This window comes from Rhinoderma darwinii, chromosome 9, assembly GCF_050947455.1.
Source record: "Rhinoderma darwinii isolate aRhiDar2 chromosome 9, aRhiDar2.hap1, whole genome shotgun sequence".
Taxonomy (NCBI): domain Eukaryota; kingdom Metazoa; phylum Chordata; class Amphibia; order Anura; family Rhinodermatidae; genus Rhinoderma; species Rhinoderma darwinii.
Window position 1 is genome coordinate 54657654 of NC_134695.1, and position 20757 is coordinate 54678410.

The 20757-nt window shown below is 45.2% G+C and overlaps 1 protein-coding gene across 1 annotated transcript in view; it reads left to right on the forward strand.

The window, feature by feature from the left end:
- Window positions 1-18577, forward strand: part of BBOX1 (gamma-butyrobetaine hydroxylase 1) — a 65074-nt gene extending 46497 nt beyond the window's left edge. Inside the window, exons 6-8 of the mRNA XM_075837003.1 lie at window positions 5072-5268; window positions 15962-16128; window positions 18305-18577. Of these exons, the coding sequence (XP_075693118.1) occupies window positions 5072-5268; window positions 15962-16128; window positions 18305-18465 (525 nt within the window). The 3' untranslated portion in view covers window positions 18466-18577. The remainder of the gene's footprint in view (window positions 1-5071; window positions 5269-15961; window positions 16129-18304) is intronic.
- Window positions 18578-20757: the final 2180 nt, after the last annotated feature.

The following is a 20757-nucleotide window of genomic DNA, read 5'->3' on the forward strand; positions in this document are numbered from 1 at the left end:
TAGAAATCTTCCGTAAAAAATAGGACATGTCCTATTTTTTTATTTTATGGACTGTGCACCCATACTTTTTAATGGGAGCACGGCCCGCAAATGCGGTCGGCTGTCTGCGGCCGGCCGTCCCTGTAATCACGTCGTGTGCATGGGGCCTAACCTACTGTTACTGGTGCAAAACTTTTCCAGGATCTACATCACTGAAGCAAGCAACCTCAGTGACAAATACACATTAACCCGGACTTTTCCTGCTGGATTGTTACAGGGGGTACTTATTTGCATTGGGGCCCAGGAGCTTCAAGTAACACCTCAATTTAGGCTGAATTTACAAAGCACTCGACGCATACGTTAAAGAAATCCATAGGCCCCCTTTCATTTGATGGAGGCCAAGGGATTTGTTGCTATAGGCAACAAGACAAATTCTTCTATTAGGCTGTGTTCACATTTGCGATGGCGACTCCAAACAGAGCCTCCATCACAGAACCCATCAGATTTGACAGGAAAAATAGTACTGCATCGTGCGCCACTCTTCATGTCAAAATGACAGACACCACAAGAAAACCTGACAGACCCTATTATAAATCAGTGGGGTAAGTCGGGCACTAGTGGTAATCGTCATTTTACAGATCCAGCACTGCCTCTTGGTTTTTGTTTTCCTTGGTTACAGATGCTGAAGCGCTTGTTTAGTATGGTAGATTAAAAGTGTGCAAACAAGTTCGAAATTATCAAAAGGACTTTTAATAACTTTCAAGGCCCTATTAGACGGAGCGAATATCGTACGAATTTTTGTATAATTGTTAGACTGTAAGAGATAATGCCATGTGTAATAGCGTACAACGATCGAACGACGAACAATAAACCGTTGGGTTCCAAGGATCGGCCATATTTTTCTGGGTGAAAGATTATTGTTCGTCGCTTCCACGTCCCCTCGTCTAATCAGAAATCTTCCAGTCGGAGATGAGGTGTGGGCCAAAGAACAACGATCGCAGTAACGACTGAACAGCGAAAATCTTTAGCAATTATTGTCACATGTAATATGTAATAGACCATATTTTAAACGTAAATGACCCGCTAAATCATCGCTCATTGCTCGTTCATGAAAGAATATCTTCTAAGGGCTAGTTCACACGCCGGATTTTGCTGTGGCGGGTCCCGCCGCAAAATCCACTGTGGAATTATTCCTGACGATGGCAGGAAGATTCCTCCCTCCCAATGACATCAATGGGAAGTTCGGGCAGAATCCGCCCGAAGATCAAGCAGGACGCTTCTCTGTAGCTTATTTCAGCTAGCGGGAAAAAGAAGCGTCCGACTCCCATTGACCCTAGGGTATGTTCACACGGCTTATTTTCAGCCATTTTTCGGGCCATAAACGCCCTGAAAAACGGCTGAAAAAACGGAAGCTGTATGCCTCCAAACATCTGCCCTTTGATTTCAATGGGAAAAACTGCGTTTCGTTTTTTTATGCGGCCATTTGAAAAAACGCCCTGTAAAAAGAAGTGCATGTCACTTCTTGAGCCGTTTTTGGAGCCGTTTTTCATTGTGTCAAAAACGGCTCAAAAAACGTTTGATGCTTAAAAAACGGCTGAAAATCAGAGGCTGATTTCTCTTGAAAACAGCTCCGTATTTTACAGGCGTTTTTTGTTTTGCGTGTGTACATACCCTATTAGGACCCTTAGCAATACCATGGGAGAAAAAAGACTGTGGTACATCACCTTTAATAGTGAATATTTTAAATGTTCAAAGAAAAAACTTAGGTAGAGAACTGTATATATGAGAACAGATGTGTCTCAGATCACATCCATGTGCATGCCAAGGATTACATACACCCATGGGATTACAGAATTCTGTTCATTCACAGCCATTCATGCAAACACAACCGTATAGATTTGCTTGGACTATAAATCTGTATATAACGTCATCCGCAAACTTTACATCTATGATTTATATTATTTTAATTAACGTTGCAAACTTTATTGCATACAAACAATAGTGTGCAGTGATTACATAGAGTCTAGTACAAAGATCAAGGGCTATCAAGTCAGCACATGTAGTTCATTAAACTTTAAGTGTTTACGGCAAACTGGAAAAAACGTAGAAAATCATCTTTAATAAGCTATTGTGTCCTTGTACAAGCTATTACAATAAGGCTGCAGGGGCGCAACAGTTCAGCTTTTGTCTTTGAGATTACGTGAGTACCATGGAAATGTTTAAAATGTGTATGTTAGATCCATTGCTCACTTGGGCTGGAATCATTTAGGACAGCAGTCTACTTTGACATTATTGGGGGCTGTTTACAATAATGAGTTTCTAAAAATTGTTATTATTATTATTGCTAGCCCAAGTGCCAAAAAGTGTGAGCGTGCCACACAAAATGTGCATTACAAGCTCTCTCCAAAATCAGTAGGGCCCAACGACCTAATACCTAACCCTCTGAACCATATGGTCCTTCAAGGATCAAGGACAAGTGGACACATCTGTGCCCTGGTGTATGCCAATGTTCAATAGTATAGGTTTGGCTCCCCCAGAGGGGAGAGCTGGACTGCAGGTGGGGGAGGAACCTGAGGGACACACACACACTCCTAGATTGTAATGTGGCATTTCCCATAAGAACATCCTGAAATATCCCTGTGAGAATCAAAAGCGCACATGCAGTGAATGTCACGTTGGGTACGTGGACCCACTGGGCCGTACCGCCTTGACGGTTTGGCAGCTGGCCAACAGGACACAGGTCACAGTCTATAGTTCGTATAGTGTACCTGTGGTATCTCAGACAGTAGCAAGACAGGCTCGGCTGGGACTAGGCAGCAGGCAGGCTCCAGACGTGGTGTAGCAAAAACAGGAGTTGGAAGAAGTTCGTGGTCAGCGACCACGGAGGTTACAGTGAACAAGAGAGAATAAATCAAGTGCCAAGCTCAGCAGGCCTAGCATAAAGCCAGCCATTATAAAGATGTGTTGTATTAGAATCTAGACACAAGGCCTGAGATAAAATAGAGGTAAGTGTGCTTAAAAAGGGTTAACATCCACAAGGAATTTTCGGGTTCCCACTAGGTCACCACTATGGGGGCACTTCTCACCTAGGCTTTTAAACTACCTAACCTCATGGCATCGATCAAGGGTCCCTCGGTTGCCTCAAAGTAGCAATTAAGCCAGCCTGTGTATACCCAGGTCTCAACCATGTTGTACATAGCATATCTGATCTACATCAATGGTACCATCTAAGCCACTGATAAGAAGAAATGCTATGGTTGTTCTAAGGCTAGACATACATATAAGTTGTATGTCGGCCAAACCCACTGATTTCAGTGGAACAGGCCGACCATCTAATGTGTATGGTGGCGTCCCAAATCTCCCCCAACAGCAGATGTCGGGGGAGAAAAGGGTCGGGTATATTGAATTCCAACATGCCTGATCCATTTGCTTGCAAATAGACAAGCAGCTGCCAGAGGAGTCCGGCAGCGGCTTTACCCCTTTTTCCTATCGAAATCACATACACATTCGGCTCAGCAGAGCATGCATTCGTATGGCGGAGTCGGGAAGAATAGGTATCAGCCAAAATATCGTTTGGCCGACAGCTATTACTCCCGACTCCCCACAGCTATTTCAATTTTATGGCCAACTTAAGCCAAAAGGCCAAGCAATTTCCTGAAATGTTGATCCAAAAGAAAACAAATACAAAAAGCCATCAAAATCCCTAATGAACTCTTTTAAAGGGTCCTTAATAAATTGTGTCCACAAATGCTGCATAGTTTATTCACAGTATGACATTATACTATAACAAATGTATTCATTTTATCAACAAATCCCTTTTTAAAGGGGTTGTCCAGTACCGGACAACTGATGACCTATCCACCGTATAGTTCATCAGTATATTATCGGTGCGGTACGACACCCGAATGCCGCACCAATCAGCTGCTCTGGTGGCCTGCGGGCACCGGATGTTATGGCACATTATGCAATGTACGGAGCCGGAAGCAGTTGTCTTCGTACATTGCATAGCGGCCGGGCTGCCAAGCTGCAGCTCTGCTCCTATTCACTTGAATTGGAGCAGAGCTGCAGTACAGCAGCTCAGCCGCTATTCCATGACCGGAGACAACTGCTTCCGGCTCCGTACATTGCATAATGTGCCATAACATCCGGTGCCCGCAGGCCACCAGAGCAGCTGATTGGTGCGGGATTCGGGTGTCGTACCGCACCGATAATATACTGATGAACTATATGGTGGTGAATGTATCTGAAAATACGTAAACATTTATAGGATGCATGCACACTTGTGCTCGGGACTTTCATCCTACCGTCCATTCTTAACTGCCAAAGTAGAATCGGAACTCAGCAGAGGGAAGAAGAGAAGCAATCCCAAAAACTTAGTTTTGGGATTGTTTTCCTTATCTCCTGAGCTGGGTTCTTAACCTATATTTGGCAGTTAAGAACAGAAGAGAGAACAGAAGTCTTAAAGGGTTACTAAACTTTTTAAAAACTTTTGACATGTCATAGTGACGTCATAAGTTTTGATCGGTGAGGGTCTGAGCACAGAGATCCCCACTGATTGCTAAAACGAAGTGGCAGAAGCACTCGGGTGAGCGCTGTGCCGCATAATTTCTGAACGGCTCTCATCAGAAAGCCAAGCGAGCGGTTTACGTGCTCAGAGACTTTCTATTTAACCTGAACACCGCTTGCTCTGCTTTCTGAGAAAAGCCGATCAGAAGCAAAGCGGCACATTGCTCATCCGGGAGCTTCTGCCGCTTAGTTTTAGTGATCGGCGGTTGTCTCAGTGCTCAGACCCTCACTGATCAAAACTTCTGACATGTCACTATGACATATCAAAAGTTTTTGAAAAGTTTTTAGTTACTCTTTAAGACCATGCAGATTAAGGCGATCCTTTTCTGAGGCGCTCACAGTACTGTACTTTTTTAAGACCCCTGTGTGCCAGAATAAAATCATTTCTATATAATGGACAATATAGACTTTTGGCAATAAGATGGAAACCCCTATTCAATTTACTATAATAAAATGTGTTCAATAATGTAGTACATCTGCTTATGTATATAACACTTAAATTCATTGTGCAATTTTCATCCATCAGGTACAATTTCTTCACTGCTTAAAACAGGCTGAAACTGGAGGTGAGAGTGAAGTGGTAGACGGGTTCCATGTGTGCAACAAACTGAGAAAACAAAATCCAGAAGCATTCAACATCCTCACATCCACACAGATCGACTTCACCGACACCGGGGTTGATTATTGTGAATTCTCTCTCCAGTCCAAACAACAGATTATAGAGTAAGCCCTTTTAAATGTAATTGAACTAGCGAATTTCTATGATTAGGAAATATTTAGGAGGGAAGTGACTGCCCCCTAGTGGCAGAAATTGGTACATATGATTGTATAACGTACAAGGATTTGTTCATATACAAATATACAATGGGAGAGATTTATCAATAATGTCATAGGATCAGGGCCTGTTTTAGACAAAGTGTGGCCCTGGGCAAAGTTAAAAGTGGGGCCCCAAATGCTGAATTAATGTATGAATAATGCAGTCAATTCAGAAAACTGCATCCTTGATTTCTAGCTCGCCCAGGAGTGTTGCAATGTCCAATGCATATGTCCCCCCTCTCACGCAATTTTTTTTTATATATATATATGGTAATTAAATCATACCACTATATCAGTTGAAATATTACCTGCATACTGTTACTGACCACAAATCACTATTATAAGACCAATACACACAGCCCCCTTTGTAGATAGTGCCACCCCCCCCCCATGTGAAGATAGTGCCACACCCCAAGCCCCCTTGAAGATAGCACCACACAGCAACCTCCCCTTGTAGATAGTGCCACACAGCAACAACCCCCCCTGTATATAATGCCACACAGCAAAGCCCCTTCTATATAGTGCCACACAGCAACCCCCCTTGTATATAGTTCCACACAGCAACCCCCCCCTTCTATATAGTGCCAGACAGCAATAAACCCCCCCTTGTATAGCGTACAACACAGCAACAACCCCCCTTGTATATAGTGCCCCACAGCAACAACCCCCCTTACATATAGTGCCACACAGCAACAACCCCCCATTGTATATAGTGGCAAACAGCAACCCCCCTTGTATATAGTGCCACACAGCAACCGTCACTTGTATATAGTGCCACACAGCAATAACCCCCTTGTATACAGTGCCACATAGCAACAATCCCCCCTTGTATCTAGTGCCACACAGCAACAACCCCCTCTTGTATATAGTGCCACACAGTCCCCCCCCAAAAAATTTTTACTTGCCTAGCCCCATTCCCGCGATGGACGGAGCGCTTCGCAGCCTCTGGGTGGGAATCTTGCGTAGGTCAGCCTGCAGCCTGCGCAGCGATTCTTCCTTATAGGCTATGCTACACAATTTTATCTGTCACCTAAGGAAGCAGATAAAATTGAATGTGGCAGTCGTTAGCACCCCCCCCCCCCAACACACACACACACACACACACACACCCCAGTGCTAGCGACGCCACCGGGCATGAGGGGGCTGGACCATAAATGTTATGTGCTGGGCAGCGCAGGCCCCCTCATGGCTCAGGCCCCGTAGAAGTTGCTATGGCTGCTGTAGTGGGCAGATGGCCTTTAGAGGATGGGGGCCCTGGGGAATTGCCCAATTTGCCCTTCCCCATAACACCTGACCTGCATAGGACGCATGAATTTAGGATCTAGTCAGTAAAAATGGCGATGGTTTTACCACAGCAGCTGTATGAGGTTTTGTAAAATCACATTCGCATTCATTGTACGGTACATTTGGTGAAGAATTTTGCAGATTCTCCACGGAAAATTTATAAGTAGTCCGGAGTTAATCCGCTGCATGTGTACAGGGTCAAACTGACCCGCAAGAGTATCAGATGAACCTCCCATGAGCCGAGGCACACTAATTGGGTTAAAGGGGTTTTCCAGTCCCTATCCTCAGAGCAGGGGCATAACTAGGTAAGACTTTTGACTGGGCCCCCCCCCCCCTCGGGTGGCACAAGCTTGCCCCCCTTATAAATAGTGTCCCATGTAGAATGTGCCATACAGCCCCCCTGTAGACAGTGCTATATAGCCCCGTCTATAGACAGTGTCACACCCCATTTGTAGATAGCGCCCCCACCTCCCCCTTGTAGATAGTGCCATACAGCACCCCTGTAGATATCGCCATAAAGCCCCCACTGTATATAGCGCTATACAGCTCTCACTGTATATAGTGCCACACAGGCCCCCTCCCTTGTATATAGTGCCACACAGCCCCCCCTTAGTAGACAGTGCAGCACAGCCCCCCTTAGTAGATAGTGCCGCACACAGACCCCTGTAGATTGCGCAACACTCAGCCCCCTGTAGATAGAGCCACAGCCCTCCCCCTTGTAAATAGTGGCATACAGCTCCCCCTTGTGTATAGTGCCCCACAGCTCCCCCTTGTGTATTGTGCCACACAGCTCCCCCTTGTGTATAGTGCCACACAGCCCCCCCCTTGTGTATAGTGCCACACAGCACCCCCTTGTGTATAGTGCCACACAGCTCCCCCTTGTGTATAGTGCCACACAGCCCCCCTTTGTGTACAGTGCCACACAGCCCCCTCTTGTGTATAGTGCCACACAGGCCTCCCCCTTGTGTATAGTGCCACACAGCAACCCCTTGTGTATAGTGGTACACAGCCCCCCCCCCTTTGTGTATAGTGCCACACAGCTCCCCCTTGTGTATAGTGCCACACAGCCCCCCCTTGTGTATAGTGCCACAAGGCAATGGTGCATCCAAGAAAGTTGTATCAACTTGGGAGATGTCACTCAAACATGGAAAGGTGGGTTTGGAGGCAGGACTACGGGACTCTTTATGATAGCGGCACCGCCCCATGACCCTCTTATGAGGAATTAGTATATAGTGTGCGACGTTTTAAAAGTAGATTTTAAAGATTTTGCTGCATCTGAAAAAAACCTACAAGGGAATGTTTGGAAATATTGTCAGGTCATGTATCACCGCATGGTGGTGGATCAAGGGGTTAAAACTACCAGACAGATTCCCATTAAATATACAATGAATTGAGAACAATTCCATCTGCCCTGCAATTTTGTTATTATAAATATATCCTATATAATTACAGATCCAAAACCAAGCTATGACATATATACAGTACCACAACCAAGCTCAGTACATAAATACAGCACTAGAACCAAGCTCTGACATATATACAGCACCAGAACCAAGCTCAGTACATATATACAGCCCCAGAACCAAGCTCAGTACATAAAAACAACACTAGAACCAAGCTCAGTACATAAAAACAACACTAGAACCAAGCTCAGTACATAAATACATCCCCAGAACCAAGCTCAGTACATATATACAGCACCAAAACCAATCTCATATGTGTATATATACAGCACCAGAACAAAGATCAGTACATAAATACATCCCCAGAACCAACCTCAGTACATATATACACATCCCCACATATAGACCCCCCTGTATATGGTGGCCCACATATAGACGACCCCCCTGTAGATAGAGCCCCCACTATAGATAATGCCAGTCACAGTTTAATTAGAAAAAAACAAAAAACTTTACATACTCACATGATCCCGTTCCCGCGCCGTCCGATGGCAATGCAGATCTGCTCTCTTCTGAGCAGGTTTGCTGGAGCTGAAGGACGCGTCATTCAATGACGCTGATTGGCGGGGTAGAATGACTTGACCCGTCAATCAGTACCTTTCAGTACGTCATCGCGCCGCTAGCTAGTTGAAAGGCTCTGATTGGCGGGGCAAGTCATTTTGCCCCGCCAATCAGCATCATTGTAAGGCGCTGAATGGTCGGGCATTCAGCGCTAATACATGTATTTGACTGTCGCTAGCAACGCCTACAGGCATAAGAGGGCTCGGCGGGGCGGCCATAACGAATGCTAGAGGCGCCGCCGGGTATATGGGGGGCATGGCGGATGGCGGCACAGGCCCCCTCAAGCTGCGGGCCCCGTAGCGGCCGCTACGGCTGCTACCGCGGTAGTTACGCCACTGCCTTAGAGACTATCCTCGTACGAGCGCTGTTTCCCCTTAATTTCTACTTGCTCACTGTCAATCGTCGACACATGTAGTGGCGATTCATAGTATTGCAGCCTTCTCCCATTCACTTCTCCCATTCGTACGAATGCATTCAAAATGATCGGCGGGGGTCCCGGCAGTCGGACCCTTACTAATCAGCTATTAATGGCCTATCCTGGGGATAGGCCATCAATTTTTAGGGACTGGAAAACTCCTTTAAAATGTCCAGTAGGAAACAACCTCATTTGGAGCTGACTTTGAAACAAATCACTTGCCACTGTGGTTTATTTCTTGTGGGATAATAACGTGATATGTCCTAAAGACAGTAAAGCTTACAATGCGATTAAAAGTGGAAGTGTACGTGTTCTATATAGATGGAGAATGGGCCCTCAAAATCATTTCCTCTGGTGGCACCAAGGGACTCCAGTCTGACACTGCATGTGATCATGGCATAAATGAGGTTAAACATTCTGTGTCTATAGGTCTTGAAAACTTTTTGTTGGCCTCTCTGTATATTGCATTATGCATAGTATTTTATGAACCTCTAGTTTACATGTGTGTCATATGTTGCCATTTTTTTCTCTACTTTTCTTGTTGTCTACATCTTCTTGTTGTCAGTTACACCTGTGCAAGGTTTGAAAGACAACAATGCATGGCAGATATTATATTTTTCACTTGTTAAATTTTACTTAAAGAGTAACTGCACTTTGACAAAACTTTTGATGTGTCACAGAGACATAGCAGAAGTTTTGATTGGTAGGGGTCTGGGTGATGAGACCCCCACCATTGCTGTAATGAAGGTGCAGAAGCACTCAGCTGAGCACCCTGCACCTGTCACTGGCGCTTCTTGTTAAGACGTCCCATGTAGAATGTCTATGAGCCCGTCTTCAGTCTAACGATGATCGCTGGTCATAGCCGGAGCTGCAAAGCACTCAGCTGAGCACTTCTGCACTTTCGTTTCATCAACAGTGGTGGTCTCAGCACCCAGACCCCCACTAATCAAAACTACTAATATGTCTCTATGAAATATCAAAAGTTTTCTGAAAGTGCAGATACTCTTTAAGGGCGATCAATTATACAGAATAGCACTATTGTACCAGAATTAATGGCTAAACAAAGGGCACCAGAACTTGTGTGCATATATATATATATATATATATATATATATTACAGTTGCTTTGGATCAGGCCTGGCATGGGAGGCAGCAGCCTTCGTTAAAGAACAGAAGAGCCAGCAAGTAAATTGCTTCTGCAATCACAAATATGAAACTAGCTGACAAAAGACAGAGATTTTTGTGATGAGTTTATCCTCTTAACAAATCAGCTTTCCTGTATGCATAGAAGAGATCAGTATAGGAGTGACCAGGTGTGAATGTAAACCCAGGACTAGGGCTAGAAAATAACGGACAGTATCAATTAGCTGGATGCCAGAACTTGAGGCACTAAGCTACTGAACACCAGAAATTAGGACAATAAACCACGGGACTCCAGGAATTGGTTTCTGAACCTTTGGCTTCCAAGGACTCCGAACCATCGAACACCAGAGAAGGTAACGCTTATACATGGACAGAAAACCACCAGAGACAACAGAGGAATTGACACCCATTACTGGGGTGTCAGTTTTGCCTTGGATGCCATAAGAGTTTGTTCTACCACTAGAAACAAAACAGATTGACTTGGATATTCCAACTTCACAATGTCTACTGGAAATAAGAACATGTTATTAAAGGGGTTGTCCACTACTGGACAACTGATGACCTATCTACCGGATAGGTCATCAGTACATGATCTGTGGGGGTCTGACACCTGGATCGGACTGCCTTTGCTCACCGGACGTCCATGCCGTAAGCAGTTGGCTCTGGCCACTGAAAAGTACTGCAGCCCTGCTCCTATTCACGTGAATAGGACCAGAGCTGCAGTTTCGCAGTACGGCCACTATGCGATGTACGGAACCAACTGCTTCCGGCTCCGTACATAGCATAATGGGCCATAACATCCGATGCCTGGAGGTAGCCGGAGCGGCTTAACGGTGCAGGATCCGGGTGTCAGACCCACACCGATGATATGCTGATGACCTATCCGGTGGATAGGCCATCAGTTGTTCATTAGTGGACAACCCCTTTAAGACCAACGAATACTGCTATTTGCTGCTGGTATGGAGCATTAATGTCCTAGTTCTTCTAATCAAGCTCGCTCACTTCGAAGCTTAGGTTAAGCAAAGGTGGACCTTGACTCATTCATCCTTGAAAGTTTAAAAAAACTAAAATAATATACCATATACTAAGACCTAAAAAATGTTGTAAAGGAAATATTTTTGGAGAATCTAAGTTATGAGGAAAGATTAAAATAATTAAACCTATTTATCCTTGAAAAGAGACGACTAAGGGGGGACCTGATTAACTTATATAAATATATGAATGGCACATACAAAAAAATATGGTGAAATCCTGTTCCAAGTAAAACCCCCTAAAAAAACAAGGGTTCACTCCCTCCGTCTGGAGAAAAAAAGGATCAACCTGCAGAGGCGACAAGTCTTCTTTACTGGGAGAACTGTGAATCTATGGAATAGTCACCGCAGGAGCCATCACAGCAGGGACAGTAGATGGCTTTAAAAAAAGCTTAGATAATTTCCTAGAACAAAAAAATATTAGCTCCTATGTGTAGAAAAATTTCTCTTCCCTTTTCCCATTCCTTGGTTGGACTTGATGGGCATGTGTCTTTTTTCAACCATACTAACTATGTAACTATGTAACTATGTTTCAAGCAAAATTGATTTTGTAATGAACAAGTTAATTGAGATATTTGAAGTAGGAACATATGACGCTTGTCAGTAACCACGTCTAATCTACAATTCTCTGAGGACTAAGGAAGTAAAGATTGTTGTTAATTAAAGCGAATTAAATGCATATGTGACACTGGGTACATGAAATCTGGGACAGAACCGTGACCTGCTTAGGGACATATTGGCTGCTATACAACTGTCTTAGCTTTGATTAACTTTAGTGCTCTGATTTTATCAATGTTATAGTATTTCATTCATTTTTTTGTCCGTGTTCACTGAGCATTTATTGTGTATGGGAAGTTCTGTGACATTATTGAAATAAATATACTGACAGATTTAAATATTTCCGGTCAAGGTCACCGCGTCTATTGATGCTCTTAATCAAGTAGATTATGGTAGAATAACTCAAGTCCTACATTTACCTACATGTTAATGTTTCAAATAAACTGGACCCCTAAGCTCCTAGTTCCAGGGAATCTCAGATTTATTCCAAGAGAATGGAGGGTCATTGTAAATTGGATTACTTTGAGGACACAGAGTTCTCTAATTTATTGATGGCGCAGGTTCGTCCAACATCAGTATGTTGTAGGCCTCAGCAAGACAACCCAAGTGAACCTCCAATATTTTCCATCAACTTTCCCCTTCCTACAAGAAATAACGCTGTACCAGAACAATCCCTACATATTTTATTCCAGATCTATTCATTCCTGGCTAGTGACTCCCTACAATAATTACAGGAGATCATATATATCACTGCTTAAAGGGGTTGTTCCAGAATTAATAAAATAAAAAAATAAAATGAGGTATTATATAGTGCATGGCAATCTCTTTCTAACAAAGTAAACACCAGTTTTATATCTTAGATGGATCCAGAGATATCTCTATTCATTGTACCAATTCCTCTGCTAGATTTTTTTCAGGCTGGCAGCTCAGGGGGCGTGTCCTTTCTACTGCAGCTCCTCACCCTCCCGATCATAGCTTGTATAGACAGATAATTCTGTTTCACTGCTTCTGCCTCTTTTCTAAAAGAAGCTTTACAAAAGTTCCAATTACATGTCTTTTTAAAGGGAGAGCCCAGTCTTATATAACTGAAGAAGACAAGCTGTGCTTCTAAATGAAAGCTTCTTCTCTACTTCTATACTGACAAGCAGAGTAGTCATTTTCTATTGACTGGTGGAAGCTGGAGAGTGAAACTGAGCATGTGCGTCGTCCCTCAATCAACCCAGTAAGAGGATGTGCATATTGCTATACAGAGTGAACACTAGGGGGCACCATAATAATGAGGTTTGGTGCAGGTTCAGCTCCTGAGCCAACGTCACCCTGTCACGGTGCACATCTTTTGTATATGTATGGCGGATTTCACCAAGGGGTTAATGATCATAGCCCCCTCTTTTTGTCTGTTTTCATAGATCACTTTGCTGATCAGTTGATCGCCGCAGTTTGGCTCCTCTAACCCCCATGAATTAGCTGGGGGATGCTCCATGCGACAACTCAGGGTAAATGTGCCCTTTGAAATGAATGAGTGTACATGTAGTAAATGGATGTGTCAATTGCACCACAGTGGGAAACACATTTTGCAGAGTCCCTCCTCTCTGGCTCTTAGAGGTGGGTCCGGAGCATATGATCGCCCTTTGTGATGTTCATATGCTGTAATAGAAGGCAACACATCCTACATGAAAATTGGTTTCTTCTGGCTAGTAATAATATATTTCCCCAATACAAATCTGGCCAGCAGCTTTCTATGAACTCTTTTGCTCAACTGGTACAGCAAAGTGGCTTACATATTATATGATCACATAAATGGAAACATGGAAGGGCCACAGTGGAAACATGTTAGATCCCCAGTAAGCAGGATCTACAGATCCCCTCTCCTTTGCTGACTGTTGTTTTCTGCCTTTGCCCGGCTTAAGTTATGCTGCCGTTCCCACCTTCTTTACACCCTCTCTCCTTCTCTCATTTTACCCTTTCCCTGTGTTCTTCCCCTGTATGTTAAAAAATTTGAAAAACTCTTCAATAAGAGATCTTTATTCCGGAAATAAACTATTCTATTCAAGCTCTTATATACACTATATAGACAAAAGTATTGCTCCCACTCTTCTGGGAAGACTTTCTACAAGATTTTGGAATGTGTCAGACACTGATGTTGGAGGAGAGGGCCTGGCTCGCAATCTCTATTCTAGTTCATCCCAAAGGTGTTGGATGGGGTTGAGGTCAGGGCTCTGTGCGGCCGGTCAAGTTCTTCCACACCAAACTCACCCAACCATGTCTTTATGGACCTTGCCTTGTGCACTGGGGTGCAGTCATGCTGGAACAGAAAAAGGCCAAACCGCAAACTGTTCCTACACAGTTGGAAGCTACAATTGTCCAAAATGTCTTGGTGTGCTGAAGCATTAAGATTTCCATTCACTGCAACTAGGGGACCTTGGCCAATCCCTGAAAAAAAAAAAACATAGCATTATCCCTCCTCCACCAAACTTAACAGTATTCACAATGCAGTCAGGCAGGTAACGTTCTTCTGGCATTTGCCAAACCCAGATTCGTCCATCAGACTGCCAGATAGAGAAGCGTGATTCATCACTCCACAGAACAGGTTTCCACTGCTCCAGAGTCCAGTGGTGGCGGCTTTACACTACTCCATCCGACACCTGGCATTGTGCTTGGTGATCTAAGGCTGGCATGCAGCTTCTCGGCCATGGAAACACATGCTATGGAGCTCTATAGGGGGTGCAGAGGTAGGAGTTGCACCAGGGCCCTGTTGCCAGAGGGGGCCCAAAGGACCATAGGTAGACACCAGAGTTTCAAGTTATGCCTCTGCGGATGTTAATACCAGAGGAGTTTTAGAATTCTGCAGCTATTGAGTCAGCAGAGCTTTGGTGACTTTTATGCACTATGCGCCTCATCACTCGGCGACCACGCTCTGTAACCTTACGTGGTCTGCACTTCGTTCCTGAGTTGCTGTGGTCCCTTGACGCTTCCACTTTACAATAATACCACTCACAGTTGATGGTGGAATATCTGGGAGGGAAGAAATTTAATAAACTGACTTGTTGCAACGGTGGCGTCCTATTACAGGACCACGCTGGAATTCAGTGAGCTCTTTAGAACGACCCATTCTTCCACAAATGTTTGCAAAGGCGACTGCATGGCGAGGTGCTGAATTTTATACACCTGTGGCTATGGGACAGAATGAAACACCTGAATTCAATGGTGAAGAGGTGTGTCCCAATACTTTTGTCCATATGGTGTATTGTGTTGGCAATTGTTTTTTTACTACTAATAATTTTCCAATTTGTCCTTATAGGGGTTTTCTGACCTCTAATAAAAGGGGGGCAGGAGGCTTCAAGTAGCTTACCCGTTAGTGACCAGCCCATCGTGTTTCTACGTCGGTCACTAACGGGCCTTATTCCGATGCCATAGACTTTTTACGTCGTGGCATCTGAATAAGTAAACAGAGCAGGGAGCCAAATCTCCTTGCTCTCGGCTGCTAGAGGCAGCTGAGGGCTGGGGAGCGTCCCTGCTCTGCCGTGTGAGATCGATATTAGTATCGATCTCACACGTTTAACCCCTCAGATGCGGTGCTCAATAGCGAGCACCGCATCTGAGTGGTTTTGGAGAGAGGGAGGGAGCTCCCTCTCTCCCCCACCGACACCCGGCGATACGATCGCCGAGTGTCTGTGTCTCTAATGGCAGCTGGGGGTCTAATAAAGGCCCCCAGGTCTGCCTGGAGTGAATGCCTGCTAGATCATGCCGCAGGCATGACCTAGCAGATGCCTGTCCGTTTTAAACAGACAGGCAGTAATACACTGCAATACAAAAGTTATGGTCATTAAGGTCCAAAATAGGCTGGTCATTAAGGGGTTAATATAATGTCGGGGTACTTTGCTTACTTTTTAAAATGCAGCGTGACGAGGTCCCGTCTCTCCATCACGTGATCCACAGCCAATCTCTGCCCACATCATGATGCAAAAATTGCTGCAGCCAGAGACAGATTGCGGGTCACATTATGGGGAGTGACATGACATTATTGAGGCGTTGAAGTAAACGAGCCCGACCATGAACACCAGGCGCGGGCATGATGTGTGATCGTTTGATACTGCTATTGTGTAATAACCAAAATTTATTTAAGACAATAACATTTCTGTTCTGTTTCAGGTTACATCCGAATGGTGATCTTCTGCGAATTAATTTTAATAACGCAACAAGAGACTCGGTTCTCAATATACCTGTTGAAAAGGTGCAGCCATTTTACTCTGCCTTGAAGGAGTTTGTGGATTTGATGAATCAGCCAAAAAATACTTTTTATTACAAAATGAAACCAGGTCAGTAAAATGATGAATGTCTTACTCAATGCAAATGTCTCTCAGTGTTTTCCAAGCAGGCAGCAATAAGGGTAAGTTCCCACACACAGGATACGCTGCAGATTATCCGCAACTGAAAATCTGCAGCAGAATCTCTAGAAAAACGCTGGTAAATCTGTCACAGAAATCCACACCAAATAGTGCGTTTTTTTCCTGCTCATATTGCCGTGGAAATGTTGTGTTTTTTCCGCAGCGGTTTTACCTGCTTAGTTAGTGTTTAACATTGGTTATAGAAAATTGTATCTGCACCTGCGGATTTCCAGCGGTTTTTACTGCGTTTCCGCTGCGTTTCCGCTGTAAAAACTGCAACAACATAAATCTGTTGCAGAATTTCTGCTCCCCTTTGAAATCTATGGGCCAAACACGCAGCATCTCCGCACAGAACACGCAGCATCTCCGCACAGAACAAGCAGCATCTCCGCACAGAACACGCAGCATCTCTGCACAGAACACGCAGCATCTCCGCTCAGAACACGCAGCATCTCTGCACAGAACACGCAGCATCTCCGCTCAGAACACGCAGCCTCTCCGCACAGAACACGCAGCATCTCCGCACAGAACAAGCAGCATCTCCGCACAGAATACGCAGCATCTCCGCACAGAACAAGCAGCATCTCCGCACAGAACGCGCAGCCTCTCCGCACAGAACACGCAGCATCTCCGCACAGAACAAGCAGCATCTCCGCACAGAACACGCAGCATCTCCGCACAGAACACGCAGCATCTCCTCTCAGAACACGCAGCATCTCCTCTCAGAACACGCAGCCTCTCCGCACAGAACACGCAGCCTCTCCGCACAGAACACGCAGCCTCTCCGCACAGAACACGCAGCATCTCCTCTCAGAACACGCAGCCTCTCCGCACAGAACACGCAGCCTCTCCGCACAGAACACGCAGCCTCTCCGCACAGAACACGCAGCCTCTCCGCACAGAACACGCAGCCTCTCCTCTCAGAACACGCAGCATCTCCGCACAGAACGAGCAGCATCTCCGCACAGAACACGCAGCCTCTCCGCACAGAACACGCAGCATCTCCGCACAGAACACGCAGCCTCTCCGCACAGAACACGCAGCCTCTCCGCACAGAACACGCAGCCTCTCCTCTCAGAACACGCAGCATCTCCGCACAGAACGAGCAGCATCTCCGCACAGAACACGCAGCCTCTCCGCACAGAACACGCAGCATCTCCGCACAGAACAAGCAGCATCTCCGCACAGAACACGCAGCCTCTCCGCACAGAACACGCAGCATCTTCTCTCGGAACACGCAGCCTCTCCGCGCGGAACGCGCAGCATTTCCGCGCGAAACGCGCAGCATTTCCGCGCGGAACGCGCAGCATCTCCGCGCTGAACGCGCAGCAAATCTGCACGGAACTCGCAGCATCTCCGCTCAGAACACGCAGCATCTCCGCGCGGAACACGGACCATCTCCGCACGGAACATCTCCGCACGGAACACGGAGCATCTCCGAACAGAACACGCAGCATCTCTGCGCAGAACACGCAGCATCTCCGCTCAGAACATGCAGCATAAATTGACATGCTGCGGAATTGAAAAACGCACCGCAGAACACTTTCCGCATGACTTTAGTCCGCAGCGTGGGCAGGAGAAATGCCAAAAGGACCTCTGTTCCTACATTTTCAGGATTGGTGGGAGTTCAGAAATACTTATTTACTATAATATTGAATGCAAATTAATGTCTAAATTAGTGCAACAGTAAGTACAACACTTGTGTGTGCCATTGAAGGGGATGACGATAATGGCCCCGACCAACATCATTTTTTTTTCGGCCATCTAAATTGATGTCACCATCAGAGCAATGTCAACCGATTTTTTGTCATTAACTGTGACATTTCTAGAATTGGTTTACAAGCAGTGGTGTACATAGGGGTGAGAGGCGCATAGCAAAGATTACAATAGACCTCCGTCTACTGCAGGCTAACCCCAACCACCTGGGACAGGAGGACTTGGTGCTTGTTTGCCCCATTTCCTTTCCATGATCCATTAATTCCCCGTACACTTGTTTGAAGGACCTCTGGAAAAGAGAAGATGTATGAATGGCTTTGTGACAATGGCATAGATTAGCTTTGGTATGCTACTTTATTTTTTCTCATGCATGAACTTTGTCTGTTATTAGGTCAAGTGGTGACATTTGACAACTGGCGAATATTGCATGGACGTAAAAGCTACGAATCAGGAGCAAATATCTCACGTCATCTGGAGGGCTCCTACCTGGATTGGGATGTGGTGATGTCCAGACTGAGAGCCCTGAAGACCAAGCTGCTGAACTCAAGCTGATACTTGTCCATATCACACACACATGTGGATGTTATTATATAGTATGTAATTACAATATGATTATGTAGTAATGTTTTAGCTCTGACGGGTAGTAATAAATTATTTTAACAAATCATGGTAACTGCAGTTTAATATTTAATATTTGTAATACTTTTTACCACCCCTCCATGGCTAAGACTATGTTACCTTTGTCATGCCTGTAATTGCTAAGACCTGGCTGGGGGAGATTTATCAAAACTGGTGCAAAATAAAAGTGAAGTAGTTGTCCCTGGCAACCAATCAGGTTGCTGCTTTAATTTTCTAAAGGCCCTCTGATAAATGAGAGCTGGGATCTGATTGGTTGCTTAGAGAAACTGCTCCACTTTTGCCTTGCATTAGTTATGATAAATCTCCTCCATTTAAAAAAAAATAATAATAAGGATTGCGATGATTCATCAAGGGGGTTAATTCATTTCAAATGGATTCAAAGTGATGTAAAAATGTATATGTTTCCATCAGTTCTACATGATTAAAAATTGTCTCCTGGCTCCTTTAAGACCAGGGGCGTAGCTATAGGTGATGCGGAGGTAGCAGTCACACTCAGGCCCTGCTGTCTGAGGGCCCAATTGCCGCTTTGCTACATAAGAGGACAGCAGTATTTTAAATTATATATGGTAAGTGGCAGCCCTATAACAGAAATTTCATTGTGACGCAGGAGCTTTTAAGACAAAGGATTCATGGCAACTTTTGCCAACATATGGAATAGATATGGGCTGTGGCTAACCTGGCAAAAGTCAGTCTGTGGCTAACCTGGCAAAAGCCTAAAAAGAGTAGATCTATAATGATCTTTTTTTATGATTAAGGTCAATGGCACACATTTATTTGCGCTTTTGCAACCTGCTCTTAACTTCAGACTTTTCTGTGTGGGTGTCCCTCTAGTAATACGTGCTGGACGTGAGTCCAGGATACTGCTGCCTTGATTAGTTCTCTTGTACTAGCATAGCTTCATTCCTGCACTGCTTTCCACTTCTATAGATACTAATACACCCCCTATATAATCTCTTCTCAACTGTGCCTACACAAACACTGATGCTGCCTGTGTGTTATCTCTCCCCCACCCCCTGCAGATTCTGCTATGTGTGCTCTCCTCCCTATCTTCACTGTGATACAGTACAGCCTGTGTGATTCCCCCCCCCCCCCCCCCCTTTTTCTCTGCTGTGGGTTCTCTCCTCCCTATCTACAGCCTGTGTGATCTTCTGAGTGATCTCTCTTTTGGTCTTCTGCTTTGATGCAGAATCCATGTCACATCCGAAACAAGAGAAACGAAGCCTAACACTGAGAAGGGAGCGGGAGAGTACATAAAGCATATGAGGTCAGCCTTGACACGAAAGCAGCCAAGAGCAGTGGGCTGCTGGATCGATGTCAGAAGCAGCCACACAGCAAACCGTGTAGAATAAGCACCTCTTTCAGACTCCATGTTTCTTTGTGAATAGGAGGCACCATAACTGAGTGATGCTTTGACCTGCTGCTAGCTCAGTAATGTAGATGTAATGACGGGGTAGGGAGAAGACAGGTGAGCCCTAATCTACCCGCCACTCAGTCCCTGCCTACTTGCATGGCCCGTCCTAGGCGACGGCGTACAACTGGGCGACGGTCCCTTCTCTCAATAAGTGCACGACAGACAAACAGACGAGGGTACACAGAAGCTAAGGGAATTGGGGCAGTTGCCCACGGCAACACCGTGAGCAACAAGAGTAGTGAACGAGCCGAGTCAAACCAGGAGTGTACGAGGTACCAAACGCAGAGCAGGAGAGTAGTCAGTAAAGCCAGGGCCAATTTGAAGCAGAGGTCAATAGTACAAGCAGGAACATCAGAGCCAGGAAACAGGACAGAATCACAGGCAAAGGAAAAGCAGGAAATGAAGGTATAAATAGACCGAGGGCGGGAGCTAGCTCCGTCTGGCCAGGCTGTGATAGGTTCTCCCACTCCTCAACCTACCAGTCTGATTGGTTGCAGATCGAGTCACTCTATCAGACCTAGGAGCAGATGCAGACTGATTAATCACGGGTGTCGACACAGAAGCTGTGTCTGGTAAATCCTTTACTGTAGATTTCCGAGTCCTGATGGGACTCCAGCTTACAGGTCCTTTAGGGACTTAACGAACAGTCCCACTGAATTCAGACCACAGGTGGTATACAATGCATTGGCATATTTATATATTATCATCTGTATAATATTTATGAACAACTTGGATGGATGGACCCAAAGATGGTCCTGAGTTACAATCTGAATTAAAGGGGTTTTCCCATCAGA